Source organism: Electrophorus electricus, chromosome 10 (assembly GCF_041902795.1).
Source record: "Electrophorus electricus isolate QZ-2024a chromosome 10, ASM4190279v1, whole genome shotgun sequence".
Classification (NCBI taxonomy): domain Eukaryota; kingdom Metazoa; phylum Chordata; class Actinopteri; order Gymnotiformes; family Gymnotidae; genus Electrophorus; species Electrophorus electricus.
The window spans coordinates 22,684,946-22,705,875 of record NC_137506.1 but is presented as its reverse complement, the minus strand read 5'-3'; the positions used below and the strand labels follow the sequence as shown (position 1 = coordinate 22,705,875).

General features: G+C 45.3%; 2 protein-coding genes across 25 annotated transcripts in view; one reads left to right on the top strand and one right to left on the bottom strand.

Annotated features, from left to right (window-relative positions):
- Positions 1 to 785: 785 nt before the first annotated feature.
- Positions 786 to 16,579, top strand: fzd3b (frizzled class receptor 3b). Of its 8 annotated transcripts, none has more exons than XM_081721582.1 (8): positions 786 to 988; positions 1,117 to 1,244; positions 2,170 to 2,741; positions 10,207 to 10,403; positions 10,758 to 11,775; positions 14,138 to 14,286; positions 14,501 to 14,722; positions 14,883 to 16,579. In XM_081721582.1, the coding sequence occupies exons 3-8, from the start codon at positions 2,487 to 2,489 to the stop codon at positions 15,097 to 15,099; spliced, it is 2,058 nt and encodes a 685-aa protein (XP_081577708.1). In that variant the 5' UTR covers positions 786 to 988; positions 1,117 to 1,244; positions 2,170 to 2,486; the 3' UTR covers positions 15,100 to 16,579. The 8 variants fall into 8 exon arrangements, with proteins under 8 accessions (XP_081577708.1, XP_026867747.1, XP_081577707.1 ...); XM_027011946.3 differs by having other exon boundaries at positions 2,105 to 2,741; XM_081721581.1 differs by lacking the exon at positions 1,117 to 1,244 and having other exon boundaries at positions 943 to 988; positions 2,105 to 2,741.
- cdc42bpaa (CDC42 binding protein kinase alpha (DMPK-like) a) overlaps positions 16,570 to 20,930 on the bottom strand; it is a 51,483-nt gene continuing 47,122 nt past the window's right edge. For all 17 annotated transcript variants that reach the window (XM_035532588.2, XM_035532594.2, XM_081721564.1 and 14 more), the window contains one exon: positions 16,570 to 19,905. In XM_035532588.2, the coding sequence (XP_035388481.2) occupies positions 19,774 to 19,905 (132 nt within the window). In that variant the 3' untranslated portion in view covers positions 16,570 to 19,773. The remainder of the gene's footprint in view (positions 19,906 to 20,930) is intronic.

Below are 20,930 nucleotides of genomic sequence, written 5' to 3'. Positions count from 1 at the left end.
CCTGTGGCAAGCATTAGAAAACAAGACAAGACTGTTTCTTACATGTATTCATACGCTGTATCACGTTGTCTGTTCTTGCCTTGCAATTCACTTTTATACTTCGATTTTTTTTGTTTACATCTTTCTTATTCATGTTTTTTTTTTCTTTTAAGTGAAAACACCTTTAATAAAGGCTAATAAATGCAAAGTTTCTTCACAGTCTTCCTTAGAATGTGTGTGGGAGTTGTCTTTCTTTGTGAGCCTTATTCTTTACAGTTTAATCTGGACCAAAGCTGGTTTTATTGCCTTTTTTGATGTTTCTTGGGACAATGTTATAGTGAGTTTGCTAACATTCATTAATTATGTGAGAGAATTCAGGCTCTGTTAAATTTTAAACATTCTTTATTGTCGTGGCAGCTCTCTGAATAGCCCTTGTGTAATTTCCAAAGACCAGTGTACGTGTCATATTGTACAGATGGAATATTTCTGTGGGTTCCTCCGTGGCCCAGTGACACTGTCTTTGTGCTACTGACCTAATTTACTCTACTGCACCTGTTGGACGTATTGACGCTCCACCTGCTGCTCATTAACCATGGCAAGGGGCCCGACTATAGCTAGGTCCATATGTTCATTGTTCGTGGTAATTTATTGTGTAATCGACATTTGATTGGTATAGTAGTAATCCGTGTTAGATTACAAGATTAGATAGAGCTCATACAGTTTTACCAATTGTCAAGAAGACACGATCCTTTTAAATTATTCTAGAAGACGATCACATGAACCAAGTTTAAGGTAGTGGTTGTTTTTTTCCCCAGCTTGTTCTTACTGATACTTTCAGTAAAATCACTGATTAGAAAACAGGTTTGCATTTATGCAGCTGCCCCGCACCTCCTTTGCCCTCTGGCTCCATCCCTGGGGCATGCGCAGTAAGTTGAAGGTGGGGCCTATCCGTAGGGGAGGGGGAGTTTCGGTCGGAATATGCAAAGCAAGCAGGAGTGTAGCTGTTCATGTGAGTGTTTCGGGCAATTAACGCTATTTTGAGTAGTTTTCTGTTGCATCGTAACGCGACTCTGTGGGCAAACAAACTCGCTTCTGTTGTCTATTCAGTGTGGACTTGACTGTGTGGTTTTGCTATAGCCGACGCGCTTCGGTCTAGAAGACGCGTTTGGGAGGTCGGACCTGCTGCGGGGATCCAGACGGGAAGACGCGTTGTATTGTCATACAGAGAAACAGCTACAAAAGCTCAAGAATAATGTCAACCAAAGGTAGTTCCGTTTGGATGTTTAACCACGGACTTGTATATTCAGTCACAGTTATGCTTATTTTAATTGTAATTTTAAAAGAGCGCACATTAGTACATTGACCGGGGCTAGCGTGTGAGACTGCACGCTGGATAAAACGTCGTGGATGACATGGATCAACTGAAGGCTGTAACGACACGTGCTGGACTAGCGTTATTAAGTAGTAACGATCAAATTAGAAACTTAAGTTCTCTTTCCCTCGCGGTTATTGTATTTGTCACGTGAAAGGACAGTTGGAATTGTCTGGTACTAGTCTGTAGTAATTATAATAATTATTATCATTACTATTATTAGTAGTAGTATTAGTATTAGTACTCGTAATAGTAGTGGTAGTAGCGTATCTGTTAACTGATGTTTGGGTTTTATGATCAGGAAGGTATTGATTTCAAAGCATTTCAGTTAGTCTTCAAAACAGTGTGTAATGTTCCGCTGCAGTGGTGATTGGGGTGGGGGACGTGTGTGTGCACACTTACACAAACGTGTCGCGAGGGGGAGGGGTTGGTTTACACGAGCTACAGTAATTCGCTTTTAACACAGTGGAGATTGATGGAGGGCTTGGGTTACACGGTCGGAGTGTAGGAAAGGCGGAGACGCTGGCCAGGACTCTTCTGGGGTGTGGGAAGGCTGTGCGCCGGAATTACAGCTATAACTGCAAAGTCGGACACGTCGTTTCTGCTACGGTTGGAGGTCTGGGTGACTTGGAGCAAATTTGAATTCTTCGAATTGTTTTTGTAATAGAGTTGAAATATGTTCTGAAGCTTTATGAAGTATTTAGATGTCATTTCACTTTTAATATGGTTTTATAACGTTGTTTCATGTCGCAGGTGCAGCTAGACATATTCACCTGCAGTATATTGAGGGACCTGTGTTCTGGCGTGCCATTTTTCAGCACCCATGAAGACAGAATCTTTCTGGAGGACAACACTTCGACTTACCTTGTGTACTGAGGCAAAGCCGAAACTCTTTAAGGTGGCCGATCAAAGCGTGCCCACACGGAGGAAGGAGATCGACACGTCGGCTCACCCATGAAGACCTCCTGAGCAAGCAGTCTGGACTCTCCTTAGTGGGGGATGGAAACAGCAGGCCGGTCCAGCACACCTCCTCGACTCTGTGAGTGTGGTGGATACCTGTCAGGAGGTAACTAAGCTCAGAGGCCAGACTTACGCCCGCTCCTGGTCTCACCTTGCTGTCTTCAGTGAGTCAAGGATGGGATGTGCGACAGTTTCACCAGTGCCTGCATGTGGCGCCCGAGAGAGGGGGGCGGTGGTCCTCTGGCTGCTCCTAGCTTCCTCTCTGTTTGTGTGCAACTCTGCCATTCTTGTGGACTCAGCAGAGAGTCACAGCACGTTCACCTGTGAGCCCATTGGTCTACGCATGTGCCAGAATCTTCCTTACAACATCACCTTCATGCCCAACCTGCTGGAGCACTACGACCAGCAGACAGCTGCCCTGGCCATGGAGGTAATCAGCTCCCACTCACTTTGCCTGTTACTGCTGTGTTTATCCGTGTGGGCAGGTGAGGGAAAATCAGGGTTGCCATGGAGCTTGTTGTTGTGTAAGCATCTGGTTTGTCAGGCTGCACCGACTCACAGGCAAAAGTGTTGCAAATGGAGCTTTCAGGCAAAACCATTCTGAAATGTAAGGTAGAGCTGTACTTTTTTTACATTGTTTTTAAGTGTAGTTGAGAGCAGAGCTGTCCTCTTAACAGCTATCGGTCCGTGTGGTGCCGGGCTGCTGGAGTTACAAGGGGGATGTCTCTCTTTGCAGTGGATCCATATTTTATTGAAAGTATTCATGAGATTGACTGCCTTCTCATCCTGAATTGTTTTTGTGTGTGTGCGTTTTTGTGTGTGTGTAATTAGAATAGTCATTATGAATTTACAGTCAGTCGATATGTAATATTTAAATGTCGACTGATTTTATTTTTTGTTTGCTATTTTGTTGTATCCATGTAGTGGTGTACCATTATGAACATTTTTGGTTCACATCAGAACCAAATAATGCTATTTGTTCTGCAGGAAAAGACGCAAAGAAATGAAACGGAAAACCAAATGCAGGATTTCTTCCAATGATTGGTTTGAGTCATTTTCAGTGGCCATATGGTAAATGAACAAACTGTCGATGAGATTTTTGTAACTGTTAATGGCATCTAACTCTTCGAGTTGTAATGTCAAGGAAAGCAGTGGCAGTACTCGAGTGCTATGCACCACCTCCCCCATGCTCTCCTGGACTTGGCTCAGGAGTGGCATCCTCACTGAATGATGCTTTATGCTGGGTATAGGGAGGGAGGGGTAATGGTGCCAGCTAACATTCTTCACCATTGCTAACTGCCTCATAATCTGTTCGGAGGCCTACAATGTCTGGATTGACTGGGGGTACTGAGCGATTCTCTTTCTTCCATTACTCTAGTCAATTAAGCCCAGTGCGAAGCACTTGCCCTGCCGTCTAAAGGCACAACAGAGTGCCCACTGTCACATGACTGTGGCCTGCATGGTCACATGGCTGCCCTTAAAGCGGGGTGGCAGAAAGGCCCATGCCTGTTCATCTGTCACCAGTGCGCTGCAAGTACCAAACCCCCCCGCCGACCCCCCGGATCTGTATACATCACTCAGGACTCAGGAGATGTTCTGTTCACCGAGAAACGAGAGCCGAACAGGAGGCCAGTCCTGTGAGACAAACCTCCCCCTCCTCAAGTTTCACTGTAGCAGTACACAATGTTAATGAGAAAGGGAGGTGTGTCTGACCAGGCTGTAGATGAAAAATGGGGATTGATGTTCTGTGTGTGCAGCATAGCACTGTCAGGACTGTTTGAGCTGCTGAACATAGGCTAAAGTCTCTGGGTTTTGTATTCGAGATTGCACAGTGGGAGGTTGAAGCAAATGAAGCAATTTTCATTAATACTAATGAAGAGAAATATGGCTACCTCTTTTGCATCATAATTTTACAGTTGCTGAATAGGGTGGTGATTCTGCAGGATAAGAAGCAATAGCAAATGCAATGTATGGAAAAACATAAATATAGATGACCCATGTCTAATGGACATATTTCAGCACATGACCTATGAATCAGACCACTAGGCTCGGGGGGGGGGGGACATTATCCTGTTCACACACCACCCTAAGATCATGCACGATGGTTCTCAGACCGCCTCTCACCCCCCACAAGCTCCAGATAGGTCCTGATTGATATTGTTTAAGAGTAGCATCTAAATGACATGCTGCTGGGATTGTGGTTGGCTGTCTACCTTCTCTTCCCGCAATTAGCCATTACAATGAACGTCTCATGGCCTTGTAACATTCCAAATCAAAACTTTTTCAGTACACTGGAAATTACATCGATGTGTGCTTGGCATTTCCAGTGTTGATTGGGCTGTGGGGCTGCCTGGCCTGAGGGGCTGGTTGGCCTGAGGGGCTGGTTGGCCTGTAGGGCTGACTGAAGGGCCATGAGCTGGAGCTGATGCAGTGGAGGTGCACTGCAGTCAGAGTGAGGTCACTCTTAGTTTGTGCAGAAAAAGATGAGCTTCCAGATAGTAGAACGCTTGCATGGACGGTCTGAGGTGGAATTCATGACTCTGCTTGTCTTTGTTGATGTTTTTGTTAGGTTACCAAAACGGAGTATCTTCAGTCATTCTGTGTGCAGTAAACTGTTCAAATCTTCCTCCCCAATTCCCACTAACCCATTTTGTAAAATTCCTGCTGGGCTGCCACATCCCATCTCTGACCACTGACTGACTAAACCACAAAATTGAGTTTGCTGGACATAATGCCACTCAGACCTTCCGCACTCAACTAACATGATAGCTGGCTTGCAGATATGAACATATTCATAGAGGCAGGCTGAGCGCATTCAGGTCCAGAGAGAAAAACTGCCGATAGTAAGGGGACATGGGACAGTACACTACCATTTTTGTCCATTTTCCTTCAGTCAGGTGTTGTGTTGATGGCTGTTGACACGGTAATGTTAAGGCATTTGAACTGTCCCATTTGTTTCATCTTTACATTTCATTTAGTTGTAATGACTACAGTATTTTTAGTCTCTTCGCTAGTCTCTGCTTACAGTTGCACTGCTTACAGTTCACCTCCGTGTGTGATAGACCAAGAATATCCTCCCCCACTTAACTGGAATTGGAGGGTGTAGCTATGGAAACAGGCCTTAATTGTGTCAGAAAAGCACATGCATTACCGCTCTCAGGAGGTGGTCTCTCCCAGCGACCTCCGACCCCGGAGGATGAGGACTCATCAAAGCTCTAACCCTTTAAGTCGGCCCCTTTTTCCGCATCAGCGGTTGCCATGGCAGTGCTGGTGGTAAAGGCAGGGGAAGAATGCTGTGCTGAGATGAGTGGAGCGGAGGAAGGCCGTCTGAAGGCCATTCAGGGGCGGCTGAATGACGGGAGCAAGGCACTGTGGGAGCTCTCTGTCCTTTCTCTCCCCTCTTTCTTCTTTAAGACTGAGGAAAGGGTGAAGATTAAGAAAATAACTCTCCATTTGGTGGGTTGCCCCATTCAGGGCTGGCAGCGCTTTTCACAGCTGTGCGCTGGGAGGAGTCTGCCCTGAGGTTGTCAGGCCATGCAGATGGACTGGCTCTCAGTCCCTCAGCCAGGCTGCGTCTGTCTCTCAGCATGTCCCCCGCACACTGCGCTTTACTGGCCCTGGCTGGTGCTGCCGGCGCCGTGTGGCTGACGTCATTCTCATCTCTGTGTTCCTCCGCATGCATCCTCGTATGGGAGCGCACCAGCCCTGACACCGTGGTCTGACTCAGGAGAGAAGAGGCTGTTGCATGTAGATGCTGCAACAGCTATTTTCTTTGCAAGCTACAATCAAACTGGGATTCTTTATGTAGGAATGAATAAATCCACTTATTCAAGGTCAAACCTATCAGCTTGAAATATGCTATGACTCTAGGCTCAGTGAACGCTATAATGTAGCAGCCCTGGTATCATGCGAACCCTCATTAAAGACTCAGGATTGCAGGGTCTGTCGTGTGAACAGGCATTGCTGATGTGCACTGGAATAATATTTAGTGACAGTTCTAGGAAGGTCCTGGGGGCAGAATTACCGGGTACATATACCAGGAAGGGTGTGTGAATCAAGGCTAATGAGGGCCCAGACACACCCACCCTCCACCCAGTAGGGAAAAATGTCAAGTTCTCGGTCTAAATAGTCAGATTCTTTAGACAGTCTAATCCTGGGCAAAGCCACACACATGCTTGCTGTGAAAGTCAGCAAACAGACTTTTCCAGCAGCAGAAGCATTAAAGCTAGAGGGAGAGAAAGAGGAGAAGAGGAAAGGGGGGGGTTCTTCACAGGCACAGGGCCCGTAGTCATCTCCCTCAGCCAGGATGAGATTACTGGACTTGTCAGTCAAGCATGGAGCAGACACCTCATTACAGAAAACTCTCTCGCCCCAGTCTCTCTCTCTCTCTCTCTCTCTCTCTCTCTCTCTCACACTCTCTCACTTTTTATCCATGTATAACTTCTTCTCCCACGTTCCTACTCATAAGTCTGTCATTGAGTGGCTGTAACTTGATAGCCGACCTCAGTATTGCTTTCGATTATGCTGGAACAGGTGGATGTTTTAGTGTTTCATTTTTACATCATGTATGTGAATGTGCCCATGTAGGCCAGCACGCAGCCAGTCATACGCTTAGGAGGGCTTTCAACGCCAGCCTTCGAGCAGGGGATTCTTTATATAAATCACACGGCAGACGGAGGAAAAAACAAGCTGAAACTTAATCTGTCCATTGAGGTGCTTGAGGAGGAGTGTCTGCTGGCATCTGTGAAAGACAAATGCGTTCTTTTTCACTCCTGCCAAAAAAGTGAACCAAACCGCGACTCCCCGCACCCGCCCCTGGACCTCCTCCACAGTCTGGCCTTCCTGGCGTGGTTGTTAAGTGTTCACAATCACTGCAGAGATGTTTTAATTACCCACTACCATTTTAGGCATGCTGATTAAAGTACATTATATGCCTGTCTTTGCATTTCACAAATATGTGAGTCAATCCCCATTCTTCCAGCACCTTCTTTTGCTATAAGAACAGTGTGCGTTTTCCTCTTTCTCATAGAGAATGCTGCAGTTATTTACATCACGCGTGCCCCTGTGCTTAGTTTATTCGTTTAGAGAATCAGCACTGGCGCCGAGAAAGGTAGATTTTAATTGATACGTGTTAGGCTCTTTGTTTAAACCATTTAACCCAAATGTTCTGTTTATGTAACAAGGTCAAATGCAGTCTGGCATAATTTGTATTACACTGAAGACTAAGAGAGGGAGAGACAGGAATATGCATCGAGTGTTGCCTCCACTGGTTGTGTGGGCACAGCTTCCTGCTGGTAGAGAGGTTGTTGCAGGGTTAATAGGGATAGCTCCCCCACCGATGAACAACAGCAAAACACTCACTTTTTGAGCAGTGACACAGTGGACACAGACTCAGAGGCATCCGTGTATTTACAACACACACTGATGTAAAATGTGCTTATGAGCAACTCTGTGCAGCTTATGCAGGTGAGCCTCTTCCAGAGCCACCGAGTCCCGAGCCCGAGACCCAGAGTTGCTGAGGCTTTTTAGTTCAGAGCTCCAAAAGCAGCACACTTTTACATCCATTTTGAAGGAGAGCAGTGCTTCTTTTCCTGCTGGTTGATGGTTGCACCTGCTGGTTTTAGTAGAATTGTCTCTCCTTGTTTTTGAATGCAATTTTTGTCTTGTAAGTGCAGAACTAAGGAGCTTTAGTCCTCATTTGCAGAGCACAGGACTGCAATCTATTATATGCTCTTGTCCTACAACCTCAGTCTCATGCCTAAAAAAAAGAACACTCATAAGGTCTACACTGCGTTGCTTCCATTAGCTCTTGCAACTTATTAGAACTACTGGACATGTATGTAAGACATTCTGAGCTTCGCTGGAGTATCTGACTCAGGCCTGCTTCTTTCCTGAGGATGACACAGAAAATCAACAGAACAAGAATAGGAGAGAAAATGTCAGCACTCTCCTGGCTGTTCCAACAGCTGTGCGGCAGGGGCAGGCTCATGATGTCAGCATGTGTGGTAGGGGCAGGACTGTAAGCTGATTGTGTTGTTTTGATCTCTCTATATTCTGGCTGTTCAAGCAGTAGGCTGAATGTTTCATGACCTACTCTAAATATTGATGTGATACTCTAAATATTTCTGATATCTTATTTGCTAAATATTTTTTTGGGACTCTGGTTTTAAGGCCAGACATGTCTTCAGGCTCCTTGTGGTGAAAATGTTTGGATTTTTAGCACTGAAAATTTAAAAGAACGACTGGTGAGAGAATGGAGAAGTTTACATAGGCCAGAGATGTGAAAATAGATTCATAGATGTGTGTGTGTGTGTGGGTGGGTGGCTGTGGGTGTTTGTGTGGGGGGAAGGGTTGTGTGTGTGTGTGTGTGTGTGTGTGTGTGAGAGAGAGAGTGCGCGTGCATATGTGTGTGAGTGTTTCCATCTCTTCAGTGTCACTCAGGCCAGCAGGGCAGTGACCAAGGGCCAGACCTCAGCAGGAAGTGTTTGTGTATTGGCTGGCCCCAGGTGGAAGGCCTTTGTTCACTCCTACACAGATTTGCATATTAATGCCCAACTCCACAGCTGCTTTGTCTCCCAGCATGCACTTGTCTCCTCAGGGACACAAAAGCGCAATTGGAGCCGCCCACGGGCTGGTGACCCTGGGCAAGGGGCATTGGGTTACAGTACTGCAACAACTTCCTGCTTGTAGACAAATCTGCAGAAATGTTTCTCTGCATAGCTTTTTCTGTGATTCTAAGCACTCTTGTACGTTTGCTGTATGTCACACTGGACAAGATGCTGCAGCTGAAATTTTGACCGAATTCCATGACAGATCTCACTTTGATCTCACTTGTGCTGAAGGTCAGACTATACAGAAAATGCTTTCTGTTGATAAACTCCATGATGCCAGAAAATTATGACATTCTGTTTGTCATTCATATGTGACAGAGCCCATAGAATAGTAATGCCAAGGTTTTATCTTGAAAAAAACAAAGCACAACACTGCAAGATTTTGGATCAGACTTTCTGTCACGGACACAAGATAATCATAGTGTTTGGATGCAGAGGCATGAGGAGGTCCATGGAGAATGACACATTACACGCCCCAAAGACCACACAGTTAAACTCATCACCAAAGAATCCTTTCACAATTTGCGATTGTCGTCTGTGAAAGCATAATCATTATAAAGCTGGCTTAAAAGGTCGTAGGCGCTGGATTTTCACTGGGATAAGCATGCACTGCAGAGAACAAGATTTAAACCACTGTGTCTTTAAGCAGTTGCGTTTATATAGCTGTAGAAATGCTGCACATCATATTATATATGTATATATTATATATGTATATATTATTTATATATATATATATATATATATATACACACACACACACACATTTTATTTATATATATATATAAACTCCACCAGGGTGTGTTTGCCTAGTAGACAAGGGGCTCTGTCAGTGGCGGTGCATTGGCGCTGACATCTTGCTACATGCTTCTCTGAGAGCGGTGTGTGGTGATGTGTGTGTGGTGATGTGTGTGTGTGTGTGTGTGTGCTGCTCTGAGAGCGGTGTGTGGTGATGTGTGGTGGTCTGAGATCAGTGTGTGGAAGTAAGTGGTGGTCTCAGAGCAGTCCGTGTGGAAGTGTGTGGTGCTCTGAGACTGGCACGTGGTGATGTGTCATTGTGTGGTGGTGTGTGACTCCGTGCCTGTGTGTGGTAGTGTGTGGCACCGTGAGTGACTCCGTGCCTGTGTGTGGTAGTGTGTGTCAGTCTGTGGCACCGGGTGTGACTCCGTGCCTGGGTGTGTCAGTGTGTGTCAGTGTGTGGCACCGTGTGTGACTCCGTGCCTGTGTGTGGTAGTGTGTGTCAGTGTGTGGCACCGTGTGTGACTCCATGCCCGTGTCTCTCCTCAGCCGTTCCATCCCATGGTGAAGCTGCAGTGCTCTCCAGCCCTGCGGCCCTTCCTGTGCTCCCTCTATGCCCCCGTGTGTGCTGAGTATGGCCGCGTGGCCTTGCCTTGCCGTGCGCTCTGCACACACTCCAGGAGGGACTGCCAGAAGCTCATGGACATGTTCGGTGTGTCCTGGCCTGAGGAGATGGACTGCAACAGGTTTGGCAGACTGGGCTTTGGGCCTGGGAAACTACTTGACAACCTCGAACATAACTGGAGGGTTTTGTTTTGTGTTTTTTTTGCTTTACTGGAAAACCTCTGTGAAATAGTAGAGGTGGCTGATAACACCTAAAAAATCACAGAGCTAGTTATTTGAATTTTTTTGAAAAAATGTTAAAATAATTAATGAGTATCAAAATACAATAAAAATGTGTGACGTTGTATATATTCAGATAACGCCGACACAGAGCCAAAAAGGGAATATCTAAACCAGAGCGGATCATGGTGAAGCCACATAATTCCATTTCTCTAGACAATTCCTAATAACAATATAACGTGTGTGTCTGGCCCCAGATTTCCGGACTGTGACGAGCCATACCCTCGTGCTGAGGACCTGCTGACCAATACGAACACCACGGACCACTCGACTAAAGCTGTGCAGCGGGACTACGGCTTCTGGTGCCCCCGCGAGCTGAAGGTGGACCCAGAGCTGGGCTACTCGTTCCTGGGCGTGCGCGACTGCTCGCCCCCCTGCCCCAACATGTACTTCCGCCGCGAGGAGCTCACCTTCGCCCGCTACTTCATCGGGGTGGTCTCCATCGTCTGCCTGTCCGCCACCCTCTTCACCTTCCTCACCTTCCTCATCGACGTGACGCGCTTCCGCTACCCCGAGCGGCCCATCATCTTCTACGCCGTGTGCTACATGATGGTGTCACTGGTGTTCTTCCTGGGCTTCCTACTGGAGGACGGCGTGGCGTGCAACGCGGCCAGCCCCGCCCAATTCAAAGCCTCCACCATCACGCAGGGCTCGCACAACAAGGCCTGCACGCTGCTCTTCATGACCCTCTACTTCTTCACCATGGCGGGCAGCGTCTGGTGGGTGGTGCTCACCATCACCTGGTTCCTGGCCGCCGTGCCCAAGTGGGGCAGCGAGGCCATTGAGAAGAAGGCGCTGCTGTTCCATGCCAGTGCCTGGGGCGTGCCGGGCGTGCTCACCGTGGCCCTGCTGGCCATGAACAAGATCGAAGGCGACAACATCAGCGGTGTGTGCTTCGTGGGGCTGTACGACGTGCACACGCTGCGCTGGTTCCTGCTGGCACCCCTCTGCATGGACGTGCTGCTCGGGGTGGCCCTGCTGCTGGCCGGCATCATGGCTTTGAACCGCGTCCGCATGGAGATCCCCCTGGAGAAGGAGAACCAGGACAAGCTCGTGAAGTTCATGATCCGCATTGGCGTGTTCTCCATCCTCTACCTGGTGCCCCTGCTGACGGTAGTGGGGTGTTACCTGTACGAGCAAGCCTACCGCTCGGTGTGGGAGACCACCTGGGTGCAGGAGCGCTGCAGGGAATACCATATCCCCTGCCCTTACCAGGTAACCGCATCGCACCGCTCTCATAGCCAGTCATAAACCTGCCTGCGCTCTCTGTAACAGGACCAGCCCAACTGAGCCACATGCATTTAACCACATATTGGTATTGTCTTGTGCATTTTACCTTCACCGCGCATGAAAAATGTTTTCTTTTGCTTTTTGTTTTTGTTTGTGTGTATGTAATTTTTTAAAAATGTTTTTTGATAACGGCTGAATATTTCAAGACCTGCACAGAGACATCCTGGTTAGGGCTTCATTTGTGTGGCTGGTTGAAAAGATGGTGTGATGTGATACACCACAGTGCCGCACAGCATGTTTATGTTACATGTAACGCTAGCCCCTCAGCCTCTTCCAAGAGAACACTGTGAACCGAGTGGAGCTGAGCGTCACATGACCTGTTAACTCCCTCCCTCCCCCGCCTCGCCTCACCTCGCCTCGCCTCTCCCCAGACCCCGTAGGCCAGACTTTTCCTACCTAGCCAGCCGCGGTGTTCCTCTTAGTCACCTACTCCGTGTGAGCCCGACGTGCCTACACGGCTCTTTTCCGCTGATTTACAGAGCATCTGAACAGAGCTGTCTTAGGTGCAGGTGTACTGGTGTGAGCTGGGGGAGGATGGTGGAAGCAGCTCTCTGTCGTGCTCCTGCATTTCTGTTTGCTCTCTTTCATCGGCAGGCTTGTCAGGTCACGCTTTACTGCACGCGTTGTGTGTCGGGGCTCTGTAGTTGTTTGGTGAGGAGAGCTAAAGGGAGAGTTGTTTGATGTGGGTTTAGCGTAGAGACCATAATCAAGAAGCGGCCTGCGCGCGCACACACGCACGCACGCACACACACACACACACACACACACACACACACACACACACATACAGACAGAGTGTGCTGCAGTATGATTAGAAGGTGCTGATGGCCTGTCATTATCTCAGCAATTTCATAAAGAGAAAAGTGGTTTGTTCCCAAAGCCCAATGAGGCTATCCAGTAGTGCACCAGTACCTGCAATCACCCCTGTATCCTCAGTCTAGCCTCAGTCTTAAACTAAATCAGCCTTAACCTAAATCGAACTTCATCTATCTGAAGACTCACCTCAAGTGTAGTGTCAGTCTAAACCAGAATCCTGTCAGACACGAAGACTCAATCTAACAATCTAATGTCTGAGAGGCCCCGAGTGGGAGGATCTGACACATGGTGTGTGTTTCTGCCCTCTCTGCGGCTGAAGAGGATCTCTAGTGTGTGTGTGTGAATTAAAAAGAAGGCTTTCAGTGGCCAGGGAAGGACTTGGCATGGCTCATCACAAGCCTCCACTAGCTGTTAACATAAGCAGGGTCCAGCAAACAGGCCAAGGGCTAATGAAACCTTATACTGGTGAATCTGCTTTGAAACAAAATGAATTCATAGAATGAATGCAAGTTGTGAAAGTGTAATTTAGCGTGCTTAATATGAGTATTAATATACATCAGTAAATATTTGTCAGCATGCTCAGGTATAGGGCCACACGCTATATCATTTGCTCAAATCACTATTGCAATATCTGCCTTTGCAATACTGATGAATTCTTATAATTAATGACAAATAAAACAAATTCAAACAAACAAACCAATAAATTAACACAGGCCCATCTTTAGCCATGTCAGATCAAACACATACATTTCAAAGCATACCTCAATTTCAATATGTTAAAACATAGCATTCACATGGAGTAGCCGTGGTGTGTATGTGCGTGTGTGTGTGTGTGTGTGTGTGTGTGTGTGTGTGTGTGTGTGTGTGTGTAAGGCCCATAAAGCCTTGGACGCTGCTCCTCATTTTCTTTTCTGTGTCGCTGATGCATGTCTGTGCTCAAGAATTCAGTTTCATCTTGTCATTGGATAGTTCCCTTTGAAGACCCTACATCTGAACACGTGGTGAACACCCAAGCCTTCTTCTGAGGTTGTGTGTGTGTTCACATGGCTAGTTTAGTGCCCACATGCACAGAAAACAAATGGAACGGAGGGCCGTGGAGAGCACAGAACTGTCTGAAAGCAGTGAGATGTACAGTCTAACTAGGCTGCCACATGTAAAGAGTCTGTTATGGCACACTAAGCACAACAGAAGAGAAAGCCACATTCCACCACAGTGAGGAAGATGGGAGTGAAAAACTAATAAATCACAAAGTGAGAGCCAAATGATGTTTCACACAATATTTTTCCAACCAAACAGTGCACATGAAAGCTTGGAGTGTAGTTAAGTGAAGAGAAAAATGAAACCAAAGAGCACAAAGCTGGTTGAGCAGGCAAGAGCCTTGGGCTGTGAGTAAGGGACAGGCTTTTACAGGAACCCTGAAATCACTCTATTTAATGAGCATGTGTGTGTGTGCGTGTGTGTGTGTTTGTAGGTGGAGCAGGCCAGCAGGCCTGACCTGGTTCTCTTCCTGATGAAGTACCTGATGGTGCTGGTTGTTGGTATCCCTTCTGTTTTCTGGGTGGGCAGTAAGAAGACCTGTTTCGAGTGGGCCAGTTTTTTTCACGGTCGCAGACGCAAAGAGTAAGAACTTTTTTTAAGTTTTGCCCTGAGCTCGTTTATCAAAGAGAAGAATTTAAGGTTACAAACTTATTGGGATGAAATGCCTTCACTGTGCTGTCAGCTCTTATTACTTTAGTCTGCAGGGGAGGCACTTTTCCTTTCTCATTGTGCAGGTCTACACCTCTCTCCCCCTTTATCCTCCATGCTGTCTAACCCCGCCCGGCCCCGGTAACAGCGTGGTAAACGAGAGTCGCCAGGTGCTGCAGGAGCCCGACTTCGCTCAGTGTCTGCTGCGTGACCCCAACACGCCCATTGTCCGCAAATCGCGCGGCACCTCCACGCAGGGCACCTCCACCCATGCCTCTTCCACCCACCTGGCCATGCTGGATGACGTGCGCAGTGTCCACAGCAAGATGAGCAGCTACCATGGCAGCTTGCACCGATCTCCTGACGGCAGGTGGGGCCTGTGTGTGTGTGTTGGGATGGAAGATTGTTTATTTATGTCAGTATGCTTGAGATTGACAACTGATGGAGCGCTAATCGGAACGTTATGTAATTATTGTTGTATCTCATGCAGTCTGTTTTCTGAGAAAACCCGTTTAATTTTTCCCCCACAGGTACACTCCGACCAGCCACAGAGGCACGGAGGAACGACCACCGTACGGGAGCATGCCCCGCCTTACTGAGCAGTTATCTCGTCACAGCAGCCTCCACCAGCTCGACAGCCAGTCACAGCACGGCAGTGCGCGGGACTTGGCCAATCCTCTGCCCACCAACATAACGCATGGCTCCAGTATGAACCACATGGAGGAGCAGGATGGAGCAAGCGCGTAATTCCTACAGACGACTGTTTCCAGACACTGTTTACACTGGCCTCGTTGTCCACTCAGGGCTTGGACCTGAACTCTTGTACTGTATGCTTTTGGAAGAAGAGATTCCCGGCTCTGTATGAGCAGAAGACCTCACCCATCCAGGTGCGCCATAGGTGTGGTTTACACACACAGGATCATCATCCTAGGAGATATGATGCTGGTCTGGCCACTGCCTCAGGCTTCAGACTGCTAATGGTCTGCGATACACCTGTGTAAGAGCAGACGGATACTGTGATGGGAGTGAGTAGAAACTGACTCAGCAATGGGACTCTGCCCCCTGCTGAGTGACTGCAGTGTGGCAGTAGGGTCAAGCCATCCTCACAGCAGATACAGAACCAGCTCCTCTCGGTTTTCTGCGAGTCCTTACACCCAAAGCCAAGGGCAGAAAAAAGAAATAGGAAAATTTTGGTCAAGGGTACTGTCCACCTTGGCAGCTATGTGCCTCTGGCAAGTGACTGCATGTATTCCTCTGTGCTTGTTGGTAGAGTGGACAGATAGAGAGTGGGCATGCCCATATGATGCATCCCATTTGTGTATGCTGTGTGTGTATGTTGAACTGCAGCTCTCCAGTAAACCTCCCCACCAGTGGCTGTGTAGTTGTGTTCCCCCACAGCCCCTGCTGTGACCTACCTCGTCAGCTCAGAGCGCCCACGTACGCCTTTTCTCAGTGGACTTACCGCTGTGTTCGGTTTCGCTAGCCTGAAACTCTCTCTCTTCTTCTGCCCGCAGCAATCTATATGCAAAAAGCTTTGGAACCTGAACTTCTGCCTGAGATTTTTGGTGGTCACTTCAGAATGCTATGTGCGCTCCTAGTGCAGGATTGTATTTGTGGTACACTCTAAACCTGTTTGTTCTTCTTCCAGATGCTTATCTGGGACACAAATTTCATACAAATTGAGCTATTTATATCAAGTTAAATAATCAACATTTTCTAATGAGCTGCACCAAGTCAAGCATTCGTAAAGATTAAGCAGCTTAACCCAGAAGCTGGGGAAACTGTCCTGAATGGTTTTTTTTCTTGCTTGTTGAAAAAGAGATTTAACTTTGTGGTTTTCAGTGCCTGAAAATGTGACTGTGGACCTGAGCTTTGTAAAATGGCCATGTTCAACATGTTCAACAGCTAACGCTTCTACAGTATCTTTGCCTTTAGTCTCCAAAGTACTCAAGCTTCATGGTGAACTCATTTGTCTATGTTGTACAGATGGCAATTTGTGTAGAGGGAAAAAGATTTAGCACTTTAAAAAGTGGCTAGCTATAATGTTGAATGTGTAGATGCTTTTTTGTTCTAGAGTCACAAGATTATCAAATTTCTATGAAGAAATGAACATTGCTAGTTAATTTTAAAGCCCTAATATTTGTCATATATGCCTTTTTTTCTAGTTTATTAACATAAGCTGTTAAAACTAAATGCATCGACATTCATGAGTAAAAATTCGGTTTTGTAACAGCTCCCCATTTTATTGAAATACATCAGTCACGTTATGAGTTGTCAATGTGAACAGAATGGTGGCTAATTAAATAAACTCCATGACATTCCACTTTAAATAAGCATGTGGAAAAAAAAGGTAGTGGGGTCATCCTCTTGTTTACATCCCAAACTTCCACACCACACAGATCAATAGAATATGCTAAAACAAAAAAGTGGCAAAATCCAGCCTTAACATTTAAAACAAGTGAACAAGTGATTACACCCTTGACATGCCAAACTGTACATATTCTTACAAAAAAACAAACCAAAAAAAAAACCCCACCTCATTGTCTAGAAAATATAATGAATGATATGAAGTAGTAGTTAACAAACAAGGCAGAGTAAACCCTCACTGAAATGCAGGTGTTTTAGCTGTCAATTATCTCTCAGTTCTGCTCTAAATCTAATCCACGTAGCTCTCTACATGGCCCAGCGTTTTTCAGGTTGAGTTCAACTAAGGCACCCCCTCTAATGTTGGCCTCTACATGGCTAAATAACAGTCCTAAAATAAGCCCAGCAACAGGCCCAGCAGTCTCTGAGCCCAAGGCCACGTCTGAGGTCTCCTCTCCCTCACTAGTCCTCAATATAATAAAATAGATCATTGGTTCTAACATACCTGAGTTAACATCTCAAGACAGGTCTCCTGTTATGTTATACCATAATCCTGGTATAAACATTCCACCCATCATAGCCCAAATTCCCCAAAAACACTCTGCATGAAGCTTACATTATGGAGTATGGTCATTTAAATTCAGTGGAAATAAATGTGGCAGTGTCATACCACAAAGTCTAAGGTCCAAAATAATGCTATATATCAACTATTCATTTAAGAGCATATTCTGTCAAGTTTATTGGACTGGTCCACAGTGGGGGAAAAAATATCAATATTTGCATAATGGCAGAGAATATTGTTGTCACTGCAAGAAACCTCAAGAATAAGATGGTTTTGCTTCAATTCCCTCAGCAGATATTCACTCTTGTCCTCCTTTTACACATCTGGGAGTTGATTAAAAAAATTAAAAAACATCATGATTTGTATTTAGGTCAAATAAGTGAGTGACACAAAAGGTGGTATTCTCTGTTGAACTGCTCAGAAGATACAAACGTTTTCATAGAATTGCGACAATATATGTCAGGAAGAATAACGACCACAATCTGCTTTTTCATTTCATGCTAATGTACATACATTTGTAATCTCAAAAGTCAAATGTGTGCTTTTACATAAAAACTTTTTTATCTACATGTACGACTTGTAAACATATTATAAAATTTGGAATTTGGATCAATTTTGCATTGCTTTCACAGCCTTAATGACTGGACCCTAGTTCTGTCTTAAAAGGAAGAGTCAGATCTAAGCAAAATAGGAACTTAGTTTGTCAGGTGAAGGCATAGCAATTAAAATACAGCCAAATCTAGAGCTTAATCACCACTTCATTATGTTGTAGGAGGAATGACAGACATACTTGTGTTGGCCTGCTTTAAGATGAAGTAATGAATGGCTTGCCTCACTAAATTTGAGGTATGTGATATCCAGGGGTACTTGATAGTCTAAGTTTGCATTCTCCATATTCCCTGAACATTTAAAGATGCATCTGCAGATGCACTATTAACACTGAAACTGTTATGATTAATTTTATGATTTGCCATTAGCATCAGAAATAAAACTGACCTTTTTTCCCCTCACTGTCCCCATTGCATCATTACTAGGTACAGGAAGTAGAGGCGGACAGATGCACCAGTGAGATTGAGTTAAAGGCCCTGAATGCTGAGCAGAGGAGAGAAGCACTCCACATCTTAACCAGTTTTTGAATGCTGAATGTCACACAACAGTGACTAAGGTCACTAAACCAGTGGTAATATACATATTGTATATGTACAGATAACCTCATGCTATGTTTGGATTTAAGTGTTCCCGCAAGTAAAAAAAAAAAAAAAAAAAACACATTAAAACAAACATAAAACCAGACAAACAGTAATAACGATTTAACAATAACAACAAAAAACGTCTTTGGAAACAGCATTATTGCTCCAGTAAAGGAACTGTGAAACACACACAGGCAAAGAGAGGATATGGAAAAGGCTGTGAAAGTCTTCAATACATTCACTGCAAGGCTTATGGGACTGTGGGATTACTGTGTTTCTATGCTTATACTATATGCTGTTGTATGTGTTCTCACACACCCACCCACCCACATACATGTGCATGCATATGCCTAGTGTTTATGATTACTATATTTGAACACAGTATTTAAGTGTTTCCCTATTGAATTAGTTCATCCAGCCAGCTACTTGACGTTTTCATAAAACAACGCTGAAATTATTAAATTAAAAGTGGTTGCATCGATGTTCAAAGCTTATGACACACTAAATCAAAAGAAAATAGCCATGTCACTTTTTAAATAGTGTTATTTTTCATAATATATTATACTCTACTTAAACTCTATTTACATTATTAAACTAAATCTAGTTCCACTGAATTCTGAGCTTTACATGAGAAGGATCAGCATGGCACCAGAGATCAGAGGTTAGACTGTAGGGCTGAGGCTTAGAACACTCATCAGCGGTCTTGTCTCCAATACAGAAGTGGTTCTAAGTGTATACAATTTCTAATCCCTCATTCAAATTCACCATGTTTCTAAAAGAAGACCAAGAAATAGTGTCTCTTTTGATCAGAGGTATAAGTGTAGGTACTTCTGTTATTAATACATTAAAAGCTTAAAATAATATTGCCACTGGCAGATAAAAACATTGAACCTGCAAAACCCAAGATTGGGAAAGCACACGTTTCTTTTCTCTTTAGCACAAGACTGTAGAGGGCAAGGGTTTTTTCCTTTCTCCGGTCAGTATAGGCGATTCACCTGGAGAGTTCAGGTGTGTGTCACCCACCTTTTACAAAATGTTATTTAAAAAAAAAAGTGATGCCAAAGCGAGGCTTATAAAGGCTGGAGTGTAGATTAAATGTGTGCATTGTATAAACACAATAACCCAATTATTGCATTTGTACATATTCACAGGCATACACCGACTCCACCCTAAATGTAGTGTAGAAAATTATTCTCAGGAATCCACTCAATCATCTGTCTTTTTTCTTTTACTTAAAGGGAGAGAGGGGTCCTCTGGTTCTGGGAGCTCGGGGCAGGCCGGCCGGGTTTCAGGGTTAAGCCTGGATCAGGTCTCCCAGCCTGGGTGCACGCTACGCTCCAGCGACTGAGTCTTGCTCTTGTGTGGGGATGACGGGCTTGGGGGGCTGCTCAAGTTGGAGCTGTTGGAGGCCGTGGAGTGTCGTGGTGAATCGGAGTCCTGAGGATTTGAGGAAGAACGTTCACGCATTTCTTCTCAACCATTTGCCGTTACCTTGGTTTCCCCCCCCCCCCCAATAACAAATCTGATTTACAATCTTACTCCTGTTGCAAAAAAGAGTAACAATTTGCACCAGGGGGACATTAATGGCCTGGCACAGTATCTGGCACTGCTGCTGTCATTAAGGCAGAGCACCAAGGCTCAAACCAATGCCAGGTAGCGCCGTCTGTTGCCCCTAACAACGAATATGGCAACAGACTGCAATCTTACACAGAGCTTCAAACGAACCTCATGAGAGTTCAGCAGGCTAGAGACAGACCCAATGTAAATAAGACTATAATACAGAATAACTATAGTAGAGACAGGGATAATACAGACTCAATGTGAATTAGACACACTATGATATATACTAACCATAATGGACACAGTCACAGGTACACAAAATTTACCAGAATAAGAATTCCTTAGTCAAAGAGGAATTTACATGATTTAAGACAGACATAGCCTGTCTCAACAAGAGATAAACAGGATGCACTCTAAACACCTTGTCAACTCAATTCGATTCACAGTGTGTCAAAGTGCTTTTTCCCCTCCTGGATGGTGGTTTTTCTTTTATATTCACATTTCTGTAAAAATCCATCCATGTAATTCACCCTAGTGATATGCTATAATTAATTATAGTTCCCTCCAATTTATGATGGCTTCAAGTCAAGTTAAATGTGCCAGTGACCTATTGAATGAAGTATTAGGTAGATCTTTCTACAGGATAATCATTATGACAGTTATGACCACCATTTATTGTCATTTATTTATCTGACCTGTCACTTAAAGCCAAAGCAGACCCTCTGCACTACCAGTTGACCCTGCCCCAACACACGTGATCCAGCTTATCATCTCATTAACAGGTCTGTCATGTGCTAAATGATGTGCTTGGAAGGGGTAACCTCTTGCACAGAAATTGATTCCCCAGGACCGGAGGTAAAAACCCATCATCAAAATAACAACCTGTTTCTGGAGCTCAGCTG

Coding starts and splice junctions, on each gene's coding strand:
- fzd3b (XM_081721582.1), top strand. CDS start 2,487: ATGGGATGTGCGACAGTTTCACCAGTGCCTGCATGTGGCGCCCGAGAG. Junction 10,404..10,757: donor GAGGAGATGGACTGCAACAG/GTTTGGCAGACT, acceptor GTCTGGCCCCAG/ATTTCCGGACTGTGACGAGC. Junction 14,287..14,500: donor CACGGTCGCAGACGCAAAGA/GTAAGAACTTTT, acceptor CCCCGGTAACAG/CGTGGTAAACGAGAGTCGCC.